Source organism: Scleropages formosus, chromosome 17, assembly GCF_900964775.1.
Source record: "Scleropages formosus chromosome 17, fSclFor1.1, whole genome shotgun sequence".
Taxonomy (NCBI): domain Eukaryota; kingdom Metazoa; phylum Chordata; class Actinopteri; order Osteoglossiformes; family Osteoglossidae; genus Scleropages; species Scleropages formosus.
The window spans coordinates 12,889,525-12,909,349 of NC_041822.1; the positions used below are offsets into that span (position 1 = coordinate 12,889,525).

Here is a 19,825-nt window from a genome sequence, read left to right on the forward strand (position 1 = left end):
AAAGCTTTTTCCTGTCATGAATTCCAACAATATTACGGTATGAATGTAACTTTGAAAAATCACGAACTTGTGGAAGAATTTCTTTCTTCCCCCCAAACCTATCAACCGCAGGAGATGCGTACAAAACACTCAGACACGTAGAGATTTTTCACAACATCGGTCGATGGAAGAGCCAAGACAGTTGGGTGTCTCGCCGATCGATTTGCGTTACCTCCTTTTATTTGCAAGCTCACAGGCCTACATATAGGTCATCAGGCGTGGCAAGACTCTCGAAACTTCCCTTGCGTCCAACGCAAAAGCCATCTGTACTATACAATTTGTCCCCATTTAAGAGGTGTGTCAGGATGATCCTAAAGGTCAACAAATTTCTTTGCGTCTTGTTTCCCTACCAACATTTTCCATCGGGTTAAACAGAACATGAAGTCAAGGCACAACATCATGCATTTTCTGAACATATTAAGTTAGGACATACTAACTACTTGAACATACTTTCACACCGCACTCGAACGAACAATTTTTCACGCCTCAAAACATATTTTACATTTTTTTTTTTTTGTTGTTACAATCAGTCAATAAAATTGGCTGCATAAAGCTGAGGCTACTTAAATCAACTTTTGCTGCGTTCCAGAGAGCTTTCCATTTTTCTTCTCGCCATTCAAAAATCGGGCAGACCGTTACAATTGTTTATAAAGCATATAACATTATAAACTATAAAACATAATTACCACCTCATATCATGTTAAGCAACCCTTTAATCAACTTCGTCCTTATAATCCCAAGTTCTACACTTTTGGAATTCATGAGCCATACTATAGGCCTCATTTTGAATGAAATTTTACCACTTGTTAAGAAAAACTATTTCGTATTTGTGACTTACACGGCACACAACAAAACTTTGAAACAGTTCTGAAACAACCACCTTAGCTAAATTTTGACTCATACCTTATGATAATCACTCAACATGTTTTTCTTTGGTCTTTACCATTGACACTAGAAAGATGAAACAAACTTGCAGCTTTAACTTTCTAGTGTGTGTGTGTGTACAAACTCCTCAAACGCTCAATTCTGTATTTGATGCTCAAGTTTTTCTTTGCTCTATTTGATGGTCTCATCCATTCATTTCCTATTCGATACTCTTTGATCGATTACGGTCACCCGTTCATTTCTTATCGACATGATGATGATCATGTAGCTGATCTGACCGGACACAGCACAGATGAGATGATCATGTTCCCAGTCACAGTGTGAATAAGACATGTAAATCGAATGAAAGAGACTGGTGCTAAGGCTATATAACGAGTGTGAAATGTATGTGAAACCGATGATTATTCAGTCATAATGTAATATGTTGAAGGCGAACTCGAGCAGAGAACTTAACACTCAGTGCCTCGGCCGACGCGCCAACCATTTTACACTTACTAAGTGACTTAGCCTCCTTCCCTTCCCTTCCAGATTGTCCAACAAACTATTAATCCCGTGCTTCAGAATGTGAAAGAAAAAGAAGCTGCTTGACCGTTTGCCAAAAAAAAAAAAAAAAGAACTTCTAATACACTTTCCGTGTAAACAAGACAATCAGCGAGGAGAGCCCTACCTCCTGATTGCTCCTGACAGCCCAGCATTCCCCGGAGCGGAGGCACAAATGCACTCGGAAGGCGGGAAGGAGGCCCGCGCTCCCCGAGGCCGTGTTCCAGTCATCTCGCTTCAGCCAACACTTACTGCAGGTGTATTATTTAAAGGCTTGTCGTCTTCGGAAGCTCGCTTTGATTTCGCTTCCTCCCGCCAGACTGTTACCTCAGGATTTATCAGAAGCGCCCAAACAACCACGTCTTCAGAGCGCGCTGCCAGCGGGCGCCTTCGCGAGAACTAACGCGCACGCCCCCTGCCGCTTCCCGCTTCCAAAATGGCGGCCAGAGTTGGCGGCTTCTCCGCCATTAGACCTGCAACGCTGAGAGTTTCGAGGACTGTATCAGATATATTAACGTAATACGCCGTTCGTGAGCTGACAAGCATCTGTTTGTCTTTAGAAAGCTGCTCGTGATGGAGAAATAAGGTCACCACACGAGTATGGTGGCGTTCACAAGTCTCCATATGATATGGTTGATCACTTGAATGTTTGTTTTTCGAGCGCGTTTTTCGTACCAAATTTGCCATAAGAACAATTTGGTGGGTGCTCGCAGCATCTGGCTTGTTTGTCAAAACTGTAAAGTATTCTACATGTATCAGTCAACTGAATAAACTTTATGTTAAAAAAAAAAAAAAAAAATTATTTCATCATTATACTGATCTTGATGGAACTACCAGATTTCAGTCCGCTCAGAATTTGAATGTTTCAGTATTTGTGTTGCGGATTGTGATTGGACAAGAGTCATATGACGTAATGGAATGCTAATTCACCTCTTTTTGGCTCATTTTGATGGTAGAAGAAAGGTTTTCTAAGTTTACTCTTCCTCTATACTGAGAGCACAGGTGTATTATGAATGCGATATTACTGAGTTCTGTGTAAACAATTGTTCCACTTATTTATTTTTCTTTATTCACTGTAATTAATTGTCACCTTTGATGTACTCTTTGGTCTCTTCAGTCACTGCTTGCAGAATTCTCATTCAGAAACTGCTTAATGAAGGAAAAGGCTAATCTTAAGCAATTAAAACCAAAACTTGGACCCCCCCTAAGAAAAAAAATGGTATAACGAGGAGTATCTTTAATTTTCATAACATCTGTATTGAAAGCCAACGAACTGGTTCAACCAACACCATCTGTTGCCTACATAACTCAGAGGCAGACCGTTAATAGCGTGGGTATCTGTCTTTTAGGTCTGATGGTGTCTCTGCATTGTTAGAAGTCAAATGAAACCATTTTATGAAACTAGGTGCATTATATGCAAACACAATTTCCTCTTTATTTTCCCATACTCAAGATAACTCCCCAATGCACTCAAAGAATTTCTGTGTGAAGTCAAATACCTTCCATGGCTTCTCAAATCACAGGCACACATCAGGATGTTGACAGCAGAGTAGCTCATGTTATTCCTCCTTCAAAGAAATGTAGGCATTTCTTTATGAACAAGGGTTCGGTGGAAGTGTATGACAGCATTCCAAAAAGAACCAAAGCTGTTTTGAAGGTACAATTTGTCCTTTCCTTAATAAATTGTTCATATTTTTTTCCAGGCCCAGTGTCATTAAAAGTAAAACAAATAGGGACATTTCTTTTTGCATAAAACAGTTTTTCAATTTAAAAGTTAAATTTTCTTTCCCTGTCCTTGATAATGTCTAACAAAAGTAACACCATCAGGCACTGATACAGCAATATTTACTAGACTAAGACAAAAATAAAAAGAAACCAAATTGAATATTACCAAAACAATGTATCAGAAACATTGTGCAAAGTATTTAATTAAAAGAGCCATTACAGTCATAGGATGCAGTAACATTCTTTGATAAAGATATATAAGATGGACTTTGATGTTGCATGGGGTTGTTTTAATGGGTAACTTAAGCATATTAAAGTATAAAAAACATATAAAACAGTCTACATTATGAACATTAATTTGGGTGTTTTGATAATTAACTTTGTTTTATGTTTTTCATATGAAAGGTTTCTCTTAAGAGAATTCCCTTAGACTAATTTTAGCACTTTTCATAACGTGTCATGCTATATTCCTAGAGAACCTCTGTACAGATCAACTGATCAATTAACCCACGTTAATTCTTAAGTAAAAACAAAAGTTTAAAAGATATTACTACATTTAAGCAACACAAGTGCAAGAGCCCGATGGTGACATTTAAGGTAACAGAGGAATTTAATAAATTTAGACACAGACTAGAAAACAGACAAAATGCATTTTGTATTAAAGAAACAATAACTAGCAACAGGTTGTTTCTTTCCATTTTAAGCATACATTTTTCTTTTTTCAGTCATGAAATAGTGTCTTGACAATCTATTCAATACCAAAGCAGATCCTGCAGCTCTCACTGAATGACATATTTCAGAATTGCTACATACAGTAGAAAACCATGAATTTCTAAACAATGTTTAAATGAATCATGTTATGTGTTATGCAGAGGATGTTTGGACCCAGCTATACAGGGCCTGGCACAATACATAATCTAAGAATTTTCTCTGATTACACATTAGGATTCCACAAAAAAGTTATGTACAGCTGTTACATGTTGACCTTCAACAGTACTTGAGTATTTCACAGGTCAGGTTTCCCGATTTTCATATACTTTCCTGTTTTTTTTTTTATCCAGTCAAAATTTTAATCAACCTTCTGAGAGTGACCTGGGCAAAAGGCGCCATTAAGAGGGGAAAAAAAAAGTCAATATGGATCAGAATGAATGCAAAAAGGACAGCAAGTACTGAACACTTTTTCCATCCTCCTAATTTAACTGCTACAGTTAAAGGAGCTATTTAGGTGGATGCTGGAGGTGTTAAGTATCTATTTTCCCCTATCCTATAGTGAATAATTAACTTATTGTAATTCTGAACATATATTTTTATTTAAATAGCAACACATTTAAAGTGCCAGGACTTTTAAGTAATCATCCATCTAATGTAGATTCTCATTCACTTTGTTACGCTACCATTTGCTGCTAAAGCTTGTAAATTTCATAAACAGCTCATTCAGAAACTAATTGATAATAAAAATTTCATTTGATCATTGTTGGCAAATACATATGGATTTGAGAATGCATTTTTTGTTCACAGACGAAAAAAATTTGTGAATTTTTGCGACAACTCCGTTCACATGGAATTAAACCAATTCACCACAATAAACGAGTGTTCTGCCTTATGAGGTCGTTGCTCTCTCATGGACCAGAAAAAGAATATAATAGAAAGCCCTCCTATATATGAGAAGGTGACTGCCTATTAACCTATTTCAGCTGACTTTCAGTTTAAAAAAAAATAAAAAATAAAAAATTTAATGACCTTTCTATATGTATGCCGTCCTTAAAAAGTCATGTATCTCACACGCATGCACACATGTCAATACATATATTTTTTATTTGTGTGCATCTATCTATACATACTGGTCTCTGTGTTGGCCAAAAAGAGCAAACAAAAGGCTGGGGTTTGGTTAGCACTATATACATCATGTTTAGTATCAAAATCCTTTAACAGCTCAGAATGACCCCTGCATCAAAACAAAAACACAGTTTCGGTGCCACAGCTAGGTGCAAAGGACAGCTGAATATGTACACTCCATACTGAGCTACTGAGCTATGCAGTAGAAAATACAAATACTGTAGCATTCTTCAGTAAGGTAGTATGCTATTAGTAACTCTCTCCAGTGGACTCAAGTTATTGGGTGGCACTCATTAAACATGATGGCTTGAGCTTTAGCAATGTAAAGGGAAGGAAGGAAGTTTAAAATGTTTAGAGGATGACTTGTGCTTCAATGAGCCATTAGAAAACTTGCCACCAGAACTGAGTCACCAGCTCCCACAGCAACCACCACAGTGACATTCTTTTGACACTTCTCTATGAAATGATGCTATGGAAGTCTACTAATTTCATATTCTGCCAGATTCCTTGCAACTCAAACCCACGTGTCCAGTAAATTTCCATTATGCTATCTGAAATGGCGCTCTGAAGGACTATCTTTTGAGCCCAGCCTGGTCCCTGTGCTTTGAAGCCCCTGTGGACAAACTGGGCCAACGACTAGATTCTACTATCAAATGCAGAGAACACCAAAACCAATACAATATACAGTAGTACCAATATTGACAACTTCATCTATAGCAGCAAAAGGCACTGTACATCAGCAGATCCACACACTGGGTTCTTTTAAGCATTCAATACACAGAAATGTTCCAGAAAATAAAGCAGAGAAAAAAGAAACATGTTATTTACATACAAGTGCCAAGGAAAATGGTGTGTCTAGGAAAAATTTTCAAAACAAGTCCACTGTAAGACATCTGCAGGAAGTTCCCTGCCTGGAGGAGGCAAAGGCCAATCACGCAGCTAATCCTGGTCACATGGTGAAATTTCGCCTGAAGCACTGCTCTGGTGTCTTGTTTCCTTTCGTTTGTCTCCTCACATCCTCGGAGAGACCAATTGATTGCCATTTCGCCTTGGCAGGCAGAGCAATCGATCTCTGTTCTGTAAGCCACAGGGAGGCTAATCGATGGCTGCTCCCCCATCTGCAGGGAGACCAGTCGATTCCAGCTCCCCTGCCATGTAATGTACCGCCGAGTCTGTGGGAACAGGATTGTAATCCAACTGGTTAGGCTCTGCCAACTGAGCATTTAGCTTGTGAGAGATCCGCACTTCCTGTGCAGGTCTGTAGATGAACACCGTCCTGAAAACCTGGAAGAGGTGGAGGAGGAATTAGCGGTCTTTTGTAAAACCCCAAATAGAAAGCAGCTGCTACACACCCATTTTTCGGTCTTTGTGTATTGGAGTATTTAACAAATGTCATTAGATTACATCATATTCTGGGCTTTCACATAATAGCCCAGGACTGCTAATTCCAGGATGTTTGTCTCAACTGAACACATAACTACCTGATTCATATTACAGTCTTAAACCCATTTACACCTTTTTCTGAGCTTTTACTGTGGTAAAGAGAGCCAGATGTAAAACCAGCTGAATTTGGCTCTCTCAGGCCATGAGTACTGTCAATAGTACAACCACTTCATAGATTACAATCTCCAAATCATCACTGTCTCACACACCATTACAACCAACCTACTACTTCAAACTGTATGCAAGGCACCACTACTTCATTTAACAAAATACATAATGATGATGACCACTACAATTGGTACAATCACTTGCCATCTTACTCATTACAGCTAATAATGTTCTACCTCATTACCATACACCACTACCTAGTCCTCACTGCAGCGACAAACTGCAAATCGTCAGAGAATGCTTATCCATGGAATACCACATGTAAAACACCATGGCAACCTGTGATATTGCTATGACATACACATTACAACTTGTAAAATACCACTCTCCAAGACACTACAGCCTATAATGCCCTTAATGCTTCCAGTCATGCAGAAAACTGTAGTATTTAGCGTGACAGTTCTTCTTGCTTCCTTCTTTCATTCTTCCCAGGCAGCAATAGAAGCATTCATTATCGCACTCCTAATTGTATGAATTTCAATCTCGCACAGTTGCATAGCACGTTATTAGAGTGGCAAAAGCTATGCTTACAAAAATACCCTTTTAGTTTGAGCTAATCATCTCTTTCCTATTGTTGTACTAGATGTTCACTGTCACTGTAATTGCTTTGACCTTTATTCGGTTCAAAACTCATTTCATGAAGGAAAAAAATGAGCAAATGTAAAAACTGTTATATATAAATGCAGCAAAGGTTTTAAATGATAATTTTCTTTCTCTAAGTCCATAAACTCAGTTGATGTTAGATGACACAAGACAGTGTATTAAACACCTAAATGCTCCATATTTTTTGAAAAAATATATATTTCATATTTAAATAATGCAGACATTTCCTGGCGTGAATTCAGGTTAAGCATCTTCTTGAACAGTACAACATCTATGTCTCCTCATTCTACAATGACAGTGAATGAGAGTGTGTAGAAATGCATAGGGCAGGGTTCAAGCAAATTCAGTAATACTGAAGTAAAACACTGTTGTGCTGAATCAGCGAGCACGTTGTTAACATACCTTTCTTGTGGACTGTCATTCAAATGAGTGCAGTTCCATTGAAACACTGATTTATAAACAAAACCTCTTTAAAAATAAATAGCTTAAAGCTGCTGTACAAAACCAAAAGGCTCCATTGTGGGGAAAAGGAACAGTTTTGCTTCCTCTGTCAATTGCTGGATAGAGAATTTGGTATCGTAAGTGCTTCGGTCCTCAGCCACAACGTAAAAATAGGGGTCAGGGTATGCTAGGTGCTTTTCTGGTCTTTCTGAATATGTCCGCGCTTCAGGAAAGTCAAGCCTCACAGAACAAATATAACAAAGTGCTTTGACAGGGTGTTTTCTTCACAATTGCACTCCATCCCCCCACCCTACTAATAAATAACTTCGTAGACTGTGGCCTTCTTGTCCCCGGAGCCTGTGACAATGTATTTATCATCCACAGAGATGTCACAGCTCAGCACGGAGGATGACTCCTTGGACTGGTGGAGGGAGAGAGAGAGAAAAAGAAAATATCAGAAATAAAGCATCAAAGAAAAGTAAAAGTCTGTGATTCTTTTGTTCCAAATTCCTCTTTTAAAGACAAATAGCAAGACTAGTCTCTGAAATGCTGCCCCATCTCCATAATCAGCAGACTTAATTTCCAGCCTGCCAGAAATAAACAATTCAGTAGATATTTTTTCCCCCCTCAGTGGCCACCCTTTAGAATCAGTGTGTTCAAAACATCTGCGGTTCTTGGCGGAGAACAGTAAGTGACTACAAATGCAAGCAAAACCCAACCCATTGATCCAGTTGGGTATGCAGGAGTGAGGTGCACAATTGGATCATTGACCTGTTTCCTGGAATTTCCTGGTTGTTCCCCTACCTAAGAGTTAACCTTTTCAAAGTGGGTTTTAAGACAGCTGACCACAAAGCAAAGACAAAAGAAACAGAATCTCAGAGACTGACTCTTAAACAGTAGGAAGAACATTTTCCAGATTTCTTAGGATCCCAATCTGCACAAAAAAACTAAATCTAAACTAAAATTACTCAAAATAGTATATTCTTAAAGCTGCTGGTTTTTGAAACAGCATTTTTTATAATGTACTGTATGTGTGTGTTGACTGTTGCAAAGCACAGAGAAATGGTGTGTGAGTGACACAGAGAAAGTGTGTTCCACTCATGTACGGACAAGTGACCCATTGTAAGCAGTGTATCTAGCAGTATAAGTCACTTTGGTGAATAAGGTGTGTGGGCTGATAACACTAAACAGAGTTCATTAGAAGTTGCTCTGGAGAAAAGCATCTGCTAAATAAATAAATGTAAATGTAATGTGGTGAAAAATGTCTAAAACAGTTAAAGAGGAATGCCTGCAAGAGGAGCACCACATCATCTGTTTTCTCATCTCTAAATATCTTTTACCATTTTCACACATCTTCTCCAATCCACTGTGGGCAATTTTGGAACGCCCATGTAACCCTGCACAGATTCCGGCTTTTAACTAAATTGTACTTATTATATCTTACCTGGAATATACTGGCTCCATAAGGTGTTCTCCAAGCATTAAGCAAATTGTCCTTCCCTGTGCTGACAAACCATTTACCTGTGGAGGAGGAGACAAAACCGGGATAAGCCAAAACTTTCCCCTTCCATCATCTGTCAATCTGAGGGAGAAACAGCATCCTCTTTTGACAAGCTGAGTGGGGAACAGCATCAAGGTCACACACAAGTCATTCTGGCAGAAATTATCAGCTTTGCTGCTGAACTGCAATTAAAACTGACCCAAACCTTGTGTCACTCCCATAGATTTTAAATAGTCCTGTGTAAATCCAATACCACAGCACACAAGCCAGCTTCATGTTGAATTTTCTAAATGACAACCCCACTTGAACACCATTTTCATTCATTTTAAGGCTAGTGTATTCTTACAAGTACACCATGGCCTGCCGCAGAAATAACACAATGACTCTGGCTGAATTTTAGATGTGTTTTGAATCCTCCTACTTGCAGTGCCTGTGATGTCAAGGTACTGACCAATCTTATAGCAAATGTGCCTACACAAACCCATAGTTAGAAGGAGCAACTTCTTCCCCTGCATCCAGAAGTGGTCATTTGCACTCTGTAAGCAATGCTGTACTTCTGGAGAAATTTCTGTCTCAAACTGTACTATGTATGAAACAGACATTATCTTCTCTCACAAGGCCCAGATTTTTGGGAACTGTGCTATATGCTTAGAATGTTTCAGAGCAACTTGTGTAGATTACTGGGAATTACCCTTATCTCAATGGAGAGAAGAGGAGAGACGAAGCCACGATTTGCCAAAGCTGACGGAGTGCTTAGTCTCGATGTGGTCGTTACAAACTTGACTCTGTCTCTAGCCTTTGATCAGTGGAAATCAGAACCCCCTTATGGCGGTAAACATCCGCCCTGCATGACTCGTTTACTGACGATAACAAGTTAATCCAATCAACTGCACAGCACCAGACCCCTGCCAGCTCCTCAATTACCATCCTCACCCCCACACTACCATCACCATGACAACCACTGGCATCCCCACCCACCTGAGTTTCCCAAAGCCAATGAGAGGATTCCTGGGATTCACTTGTTATAGTGGCTCATTGACAGCCTAGTAATGAAGGTGCGATATCCAGCTTGACAGAACTGACTACAATTCGGTCTGAACCACACAGGACCTGTCAAAATGTGTCAGTCAAATTCCAATTGGTGCTATGGCAACGAAAATGTTCAAGCATTGCCAGGGGTACTGAATATTCCTATTTGTGAAAATAATTATAATAATATAAAAATAAATAATTATACAAACATTTCAATAAAATGTGTCATGAATTGAAATAATTGTTTGTTAGTACAGTATAACTGAATTCATAGTCCAGCTTTTATTATCACATAGGCTCATATACAGACAAAACTGCTGCAACTGAGCACCAATAACTGCTTAATGCAGTCATAGCTTATCTATGCTTTTCATCACTTTCATAGTTGCAGTGCATTGTGGGAATTTTTTTTTTTATTATTATTATTTTTTTTTATCAGCAGGATGCTCTTGATAAGGGAGGCTGCTCTAAACTGGCTGTGCTATCTGTTCCAAAAAACCATTAGGAAAACCAAACAGCTTACCTGGACACCTGCAGAAACAATACTAAATGGACTTTATTTAATATTTAAGGAGTGAAAGCTCTTATCATGACATGCTGGCCACAGCAGCAGCAGCGACAATAGAACAAGTCAAAATTTATGATTTCTTCTTTCAGTTGTTTGGCTGTGTTACCATATAGATAAATGGATTTTGAGAAATAAGAATTTTTATTCATTTGAAAGACTAACATGAACAGGCACTTACCACAGTGGGCAAATTTGAGAGACAGGACACAACTCTCATGGAGGTGCAGCTGATACTTGTCAGGTTTAGTAACATGTAGGACCTCCACATTGCTGTTCTCCATGCCTACAGCCAGCCACTCGCCCGTAGGACAGTAGCCCAGGGAGAAGATCTAGAGGCATGAGTGGAACAAGAGCAAAATTTACTGCGATCTTGTCACTGTTCTAAAGAAACAATTATACCCTGCACATCAGGCTTTTACAAAACCAAGCAAGAATGCAAAGTTGCAAACATGTGTTGGACGTAAAGGTACTTGTTTATATTTTCCAAATAAACTGCACATTGTAAAGGCTAATCTTTCAAGTAAATTATAATACATAAGTACAAATTAAAAAAAATAATCAAGAAATTAAAAACTATGGGTGTCAGTACTTTTATCAGTCCTTTCCCATTTGACAGAGCTAGTTAAATTATAAACTACCAGAACTGGTTTGCTCCCATACTAGAGTCTGTCTAAAACAGGAGAGTGACAGAGGTGGGTGAGGCTGCCAGCAAGGCCTACCTGTGAGGTGAAGTCATGCTGCTGAAGCTGTCGGCCCTCTCTAAGATCCCAGGACCTCACAGTGTTGTCCAGGCCTCCTGTCCACAGCTTCGTGCCATCATTTGAAATGTCAATACAGCTGGCTCCATCCGTGTGGCCCTGGAACTGCCTGTTTGTACAGGCATTGAAAAAATAGAAAAATGGATATGAGAAACAACTTAATCAAGCAGTGATGGTAACTCTGTTGCCCAGAACAAGAAAAAATTAATTGTCTGACATTGTTATGAGTTCTATTGTTTTATTAGTAACAGGGGAGGGAAGTAACCTGATCCTTTCATATAAAAAGTTGACTTAAACTCCAAAAACTTCTGAAATCCTTATCCAGTTAACGTAAACACATAACACATGTACAATAACACTTAGACTTTTAAGGAATTAGAGTTTTTATGAGAAAGTGCAAATATTCCCCTAGTTCCATATCCTGGAAAAGTCAATCCAATTTCCCTTATTGGAAGCAGTCTTCACTGAGCAACAAAGGGCAATTAACTAAGCAGCAGCAAATCCACCCACCAATCCAAAAAAAAAAAAAAAAACAAAAAAACATTAACCCCCCACACACACACACACACACCTATGAGGACAAGCATATTTCACTTGCTAAAGGCAGGATGAATAAAGAACATGGCTGACAGTAAGGGATATAAACCCACGGAGCGCATTGGGACTAAATCACAAAGTGAAGTGCTGTTGACATGGAGCCGTACCAGGCCATTGAGGATGCTCTCACCTGACCAGTGTCTGATTGTGAAGATCCCACACGGCGATGTTGCCGTCACTGCAGCAGGAGAAGCACACCTTTGAGTCAGGGCTGATGGCCAAGGCATAGCAGGCAGGGGCTGAGGAGGTGAGCTCCGCCTTGATGCGTGGGGTTGGGGCAGCCAGGTCCCAGATGGACAGCGTGCTGGCCTCTCCGCCCACTATCAGTGTGCGACCATCAGGCAACAGCCGACAGGAGCGGATGTAGTTGTCTCTGTTCTGTGAAGGTGGAAGCCATCAGCTGATTACTCTTGGGGAAACAACAATTATGATGGTTGTGGGGGGGCTATAAAAATAAGAGTTTTTTCTACTCAACCTTTAGTATGAGGCACTACTATTACAGGATCCTGGATTGGATGAACATCAACCAAGCAAAAATGAAAGTATGAAAGAATAAATGCACAGATCTACATACATTTATTCATTTAGCTGATGCTTTTCTCCAAAGCAACGTAAATCTCAGAGATGTACGCATGAGCACACATGTCTAAGAGTTATGCAAACACTTAGCACACCAAGGAATACCATATTAATTATCTCTCACACACACACACACACACACACACACACACACACACACACACACACACACACACACACACACACAGGACGCGGTCCAACCCGCTGCGCCACTGCACCCCCCTTAATTATCATTACAAAGCAAATATCTAAAAAGAAGAGTTAACCTAATGAAAGAAATCACCAGAAAAATACCACCTTCATTAAATTAAAAGATCTGCTTTTGAATCAGGCTAGATTTCTTCAAATTCAGTTCATCGTTTGCAAAGTTATGGAATTAAAATGAAAACATATATGATACCTTACATAGGGCGTGTGAAATACATGAAGAAGTTGTATTTACAAACATTTCTCTTATACCCCAAACATGCCGCCAAAAATTTGAGGGAAAAAAACAGTAATTGTTATATAATTCTTATTATCCATCCATTCATTGTCCACAACCGCTTGTCCCAAGTGGGGTCGCTGCGAGGCGGAGCCTAACCCGACAACACATTGCACAAGGCCAAAGGGGGAGGGGACACACCCAGGATGGGAAATGCTTATTATAGCATGCTTACTTACATGAAAGTAAACATTCTGTTTCAGGGAAATGTTTCATTTAAGTTTCAATAGTGCTTTAGACGGCTTATCTGTGAGTCAGACAGACTGTATGTGCCTGCATGCATCTATACATCTGTGTGCACAGCTCATGTCCAAAGCTCCTTGACAGGAGTTAAGGCCACTTAATCACTTTTGCGGTCCCCGGTTCATTAAGCATCACAGTCGGACTGAATGTAGAGCACTTCTAAAATGGCTTGCTGGCAGAGAAGCTGTCCCACACTCGATGCCTGTGTGAACAAGTTGCACTAATGTGGTGTTTTTGTCTCATCTCTCTCACTCCACAACACTGTGGTAAAACCCATGTCTGTCCCTGAATGACTACATGTCATCAGCACATAGAGGTAGTCATGTGTACTGACTGAGACAGGGTGTGTTCCGGTATTCCATTTTGGATAGTTTAATATTGGTTTTAGTGTCAAATCTGCATGAGTGTGACACGTCTCTTCTGTGTCAATGAAAAGACTATAAGAAGACAGCATGAGAGAGAACCACCTGCCTACAGGCTAGCACAGCTCATGAAAGATGATGTAAAGCAGAAGAGAAGAAGGAGGAGGAGGAGACACACACTCTAGGTCCACCTGTGGAGCTGGCTGACCTTGGACAGCCCGCTCGGAACACACACCTGCATGCTGAGGAGCCGGGTACTGCTTTGAACCATGGCTCGCTTTCATCTGCCATTTAAACTCCTTCTTCCTCTCCTCTGTCGCATAACTCCCAGTGCAATGGATCACAGCACAGGGACCGGCTCTTTACAACTGAAACCTCTGCCACTCATATCTCACAGTCCCCAGTCTTTGTCCCGCTGGTGCCAAAAGTTTAAATGTCTGCTCTATGTTCAGTCACTGGTGCACATTTTCAACCCTTGGCTACTGAGAGGAGGTCCTCACAGTAGTTGGCATGGTAGCAAAGATCTGGATTTCCAATTATCAGTTTAAGGGGTATAAAACTCAACACAAAACTGCCCTTTTTAACTTAATAAATCTAACTAAACTCAGTTGTAGTAAATCACAAATTGCTAAACTGTTTGAGTTGTAAAGATGATATCATACATTCAACTAAACTATTAGCTAAGCTAGTGTCATGTAATAACTGTAAAATCTAGTAAGAACTTTTTGATGCTGGGAAAACAATCTGAGAATCAGTTTTGTTGCCCCCCAAGTAATGATTGGTACTGGGCACTGCCACTTACCAGGCAGTCCAGCTGGGAGACAGGGCTCTTGTTGCCGGGGTGACTGATGTCCCAGACTTTGACGCAGCCCTTGCCCCCTGTGTAGACATGGCGGGTAGGGTTGCTGATGGTGACAGCGCACACCACCTCCCCGTGGCTCAGTGTGTTGATCTGGCGGGCGTGGCGTGGGATCCCAGGGCCAATGAGAGCATCTGGAGGGAAGGGGACGGGCTGCATCTGCCCATCAGCGCTCACATGAAAGGAGTATGCCCTGGGGACACACACACAGATTATCCCACACATTTTTTTTGTAATGTTTTTAAAAATATTTCTATCTCCTGTAAGTCACTATAAATCCATCCACAGCCAAAAGTGAACACATATGGAAAAAACCTACACAGCTAGTTTTATCTCACAATGCAATAGTTTGCTCCTACACAGCAAGGACAACAAGCCATCTCTGGTGAAACCAAATGTGGTGTACAAGTGTTAGTATGACACACTGACTACAAATGTATGAACGTGTGTTCCCAAGTGCCTGTGTGTGAAAGACACTCAGATCATCGGCACCCTACAGGACTGCCAAGCACCCTTACTGCAATGAGCCCTTTCATTCTAAGGACAAAAATGCATTATATCACCAAACAATGTAGCCTTTTTGCTACATGCTCCTTCATCAGCATGTACCCTGACCTCTGACCTTCTCTGCTGCTGCTCTCACAAAGGTATGGAGGAAGTGGACAAGTTCTTCTAACACAACGTCAGAGCACACGCGCACACACACACACACACACACACACACATTGACTGAAGCCGCTTATCCCAAGTGGGGTCACGGCGAGCCGGAGCCTAACCCGGCAACACAGGGTGTAAGGCTGTAGGAGGAGGGGACATAGCCAGGACGGGACGCCAGTCTGTCACAAGGCACCTCAAGCGGGACTCGAACCCCAGACCCGCCAGAGAGCAGAACCCGGCCAAACCCACTGCGCCACCGCGGCCACTGAATGTCAGAACTGTTATATATTAATATAAGTAAATGAAGATACAAAATATCCCATGTATAACATTTTCAGATTTTTCCTTCAGTCTAAAAAGTAATGTAATGAACATGATTAGTTCAGTGAAAGATCACAGTTATGATACAAACACAAACCAAGTAAAAGATTTCCAAAGCTAAAACAAAATGACACAAACACACTGGCAAGGGGGATATGGATGTCTGGAACAGAAGCGTGGCAATGCCATGAAAATGTTATGTGTTTTGTGTGTGCCTGCTTGCATGTCAACCAGCGTTTTCATTTGTTTTTAATGTGATATTGTGACACACAGAACTGAATGTCTCCTCTCCAGATGCGCGCACACACAGCTGCTTGAAAGTATGTGAACCCTATAGGGATGGTAATTATTCTTATATAAAATATTAAAAGAAATTTAAATCTTTAGGGGAAAAAATGTAAAAATGAATAAGTGAGTACAATTTAATCACCTGATTCTATTTACCTACTTGGTTTAACCAAGGCAATTTGTGGTTATATTTATTTTCACACCTGCACTACTACTACTGTTTTTCTACTACATGCATGATTTCCTCAAAATCAACATATGCAACCAGTAATTGCACACCTATATTCAGATGTGGGACTGGTTCTGACTAAATAATGATTTCATGGTAAAACTAAGGAACACAAGGGGGTTCACATACTTTAAAGCAGCACTATAGATTTGTAGGCCACATCGGGCCCCTCATTTAAGCACATGACCTACTGATTACACCTATACAGAAAAGAGTAATATACAGAGGTATCACAGAATTATTATACATCCAAAATCTGTATTTTTTGTCATTGCTTTCTGGAAGTGAGAAGCAGCAAAAGGAATACTTACGGCTTTCCACCCGGGATGCCAGAGAGGTTGGGCGGCATGCCAGGAACACGCATGTGATGGTGCGGATCAAAACCAACCTGTCCAGAAAGACATACAACAAAAATTTGAGTCAATTTGTACTACTTCACTTGTGTCTTTAAATTTGTCTGTTTGCTTAGATGAGTCCCATGTACTTCAACGTTAACATAGAGCATTGTAATAAGAAGTGTACAATGCAATTTGAACCGTCTGTCTTTACTCTAAAGTACTGTCTAAACCATGGTGGCCATCCTTTGTTTCAATGATAAACTCACTATATATTACATGCTTAAAAATCCGTCCTAAGAATAATATTTTATGCATGTGTATTTTTATATTTGATTTCCAGTTCAGTTGTCCAGCAATTGTTCAGTTGTCTGGGGATGGGGACACAGCATTGGTGATCATGCCACAGTTAAAAGGATGTCAACATATATATTGCCGTTAAGAGTCTGGACAATGGTGTGCCAGCCAGATGATAACTGGAAAACCAAAAGCAGGGAGATACTTGAAATGGGTCTATTTCATCATCAATGGGAATATATCATCTTTGAACACACAATGGATGTTCAAAATGTTAGGGGGCAGCAGGTAGCATAACACTTAGAGTTGCAAACTCAGGTTTGAATCCAACCTCATGCTATAGCACCCTTGAGAAAAGTACTCACCCTAAATTGTTCTAGTAAAAATTAACTAGCTTTGTAAATGGGTAAATCATCGTACATCACTTTGGAGAGCCGTGTCGGTTAAATAAATAAATAAATGTAAATGTACCACTTGTGAACGACCATAAGCCGCAGCAGCAGCCGCAGCAGCTGCAGCTGCACTCATCTGAGGGGAGATGTTATGGAGGCCAGCGTAGGCGGCACCCGGGCTGGTCAGGTCCCCATTCATGCCCGCGTGGGGCACAATGCCAAATGGTGCAGGGTAGGGGCAGGGCACTGCCATTGGGGTCCGGAGACCAGGTACTGGATGAAAGAAAACTCATTAGTGTACTCTGACCTTTCCCCAGAAATGAATCAGCTTCAAATATTCATACAACTCAATTTAACAAGCACTCTGCTTGTTTATACACTACACTTAGCAGTATCTCATACGATAAAAGGCTGATAAAACAAAGGCTCAATAAGGAAAGGATTACACAAAGATCTTTGTTAGATATCTTAAGGGAATGGAAAGATTTTACCAAATCTTTGCTGTGCGATTAACTTGTCGATGTAAGATAAATCTGCATGAAATTCAGAAATATAAACTAAAAATTGTCTGTGTGGGACTTGACGCCAACTCTGTGTGTGTGTGTGTGTGTGTGTGTGTGTGTGTGGGGGGGGGGGGGTTTAGACAGCACAAATGTGCATGTGCGCACGTGCATGTGTATGTCCCCGAGCAGGCAGAGACAGCAGGGAAGGCTCTCAGGACCATTTGCATCGCTGGGGTAATGGACTGAAGCCCAGCAGTAATGAGCTGTCTAACCCTTCTGGAGGGTGGTGCTGGCATTGTGGGCACACTGCCGAAATCACACGACTGGGACACCAGGACGAACGCTTCAGCAGGCAAGACAATGTCAAAACTTTGCCAAAAATGTCAAAAAGAGCTTTAAGGGTTGGGTTTTAATACACATTTAAAAAGTCATGGACCTTTCAAGACCATAACTAAACGTTTATTTTTTGTCTGAAATGGCAGCGTCCAGGACCGTTTGCCAAGAGCAGTGCATTCAAACTGCAGGGTGACAGTTTCCAAATAGTGTGTGACAGAGAGGAAGCCGCTCTCTGCTGCCAGCAGGCTGTTCATTTGCGCAGTTAAGCTTCTTCTTCTGTTCCTGTCCATGGAGCGAGACGGCAGCAGCACAATGGCTGACGAACTCCCCCTTTAATTACACAGCTTGGAGAAGAGGAGAGGGAGGGCCTCCACTGTGGCCAGAGGGACATAGGTGTCTGGAACTGAAGTGTGGTGCTGCCATGAAAACGGTTTTGTATGTATATGTGTGTCTGTATCTGAGTCAATTACTTGCTTATGTTTGTTGTGATATTGTATCTGTGTGCTCATGCACATTTGTTTGTGTCTGTGAGCTTGGGAAGGCTCACCCAGAGGATCCACTCCAGGGGGTTTACCAGGCACCCCCCTGAGACCAGGCGTAGAGTTGCTGCCAGGAGTGGGGGCATCAGAGCGAGGTGTTGGGGTGCTTGACTTCGACACGGGAGTAGTCGACTTCTCATTCTGCAGGGGCAAATAGTCAGAATCAGAGAAATTTGTGTCAAAAAACAAACCATAGCACACAACTGTCATGCTGAAGTAAGCAGATCACAAACACAGCAGTGCTACAACAAGGTATAAGCTATATAAGCTTAATCTATATTATTTCTATTTTTCTGTCCACTCAGTTGTGCTTTTTACTAGTTACTAGAGCTAGGAAGACCTTTATCTTCTGATAGTTGTGAATGACCTCTATCTGTAGAATCCAACAGCAACCTGTGGAGCTGCAAGCTGGGAAAGAGTGAAAGGTTTACTGCGTGTGCTCAAGAGCCATCCAGTCAGGGCCCTAGTATCAGTAAAATACAACTCCTAAGTTTATACTCACCAGGCTGAGCTCTTTGGACTTGGAGGAGGGCGTACTACTGGAGGAGGCAATAGAGGCAGGGCTAATGGGGGCATCTTTCTTCATCAGTCGACTCTTGTCCAATCCATTCTCTCTGGGGGAGTGGGCAGGGCTTCCCCTGGGTGAGGTGGGGTCCTACAGCAAGGTTAAAAAAGAAAAAAAAAAAAAAAAAAAACCTAATAGCAAAACAGCATCTTGTAATGTATAGTTTTATTCATTCAGACTCATAAATATGCCTCTGTACTTACAGACTATCAACCTAAACACATTATGTGTAACAATTTACATGAGGCCCTTTCTCCAACATTGTATGTGAATCCACCAGCATGAATATTTACAAGCGCCAGTCACTGCCATTCTGTCACTCAAGTGTAGCAGGTTTTTACTGTAACATGACATAGAGCAACAGAACCTCCAACAGGAGGCACACTTCACACTGTACTTGTTTAAGCCAAAATGCACTTCCTCATGTGTACCACTTCTCGTTGGTGAATTTTTATTTATTTATACATACCCACATGCCCATCTAATTGCTCTGCACTGCAAACATACCTCATTGGACACATCCACTACCAGGTTGTCATCACTCTTCTCACCATCGCTGTCCTAAGGTTCAAAGGTAGGAGATACGAGGTTACTGCTTGCGTTGTGACACATTCTGCATGAAGGCCTCATTTTTGCAATTACTAAGCAGACTGGCATTCTCCTGTTTTCTTGCACACAAACCTCATTATGAATTTAGTAG

The 19,825-nt window shown here is 40.8% G+C and overlaps 1 protein-coding gene across 2 annotated transcripts in view; it reads right to left on the reverse strand.

The window, feature by feature from the left end:
- Positions 1–3,002: 3,002 nt before the first annotated feature.
- The window catches only part of LOC108938588 (transducin-like enhancer protein 4), a 62,431-nt gene continuing 45,608 nt past the window's right edge, over positions 3,003–19,825 (reverse strand). For both annotated transcript variants that reach the window (XM_029259327.1, XM_029259326.1), the window contains exons 10-21: positions 19,633–19,686; positions 19,063–19,215; positions 18,569–18,701; positions 17,262–17,455; positions 16,470–16,546; positions 14,607–14,856; positions 12,267–12,514; positions 11,501–11,648; positions 10,960–11,110; positions 9,125–9,201; positions 7,642–8,101; positions 3,003–6,309 (exon numbers count right to left, since the gene is read on the reverse strand). In XM_029259327.1, the coding sequence (XP_029115160.1) occupies positions 7,994–8,101; positions 9,125–9,201; positions 10,960–11,110; positions 11,501–11,648; positions 12,267–12,514; positions 14,607–14,856; positions 16,470–16,546; positions 17,262–17,455; positions 18,569–18,701; positions 19,063–19,215; positions 19,633–19,686 (1,593 nt within the window). In that variant the 3' untranslated portion in view covers positions 3,003–6,309; positions 7,642–7,993. The remainder of the gene's footprint in view (positions 6,310–7,641; positions 8,102–9,124; positions 9,202–10,959; positions 11,111–11,500; positions 11,649–12,266; positions 12,515–14,606; positions 14,857–16,469; positions 16,547–17,261; positions 17,456–18,568; positions 18,702–19,062; positions 19,216–19,632; positions 19,687–19,825) is intronic.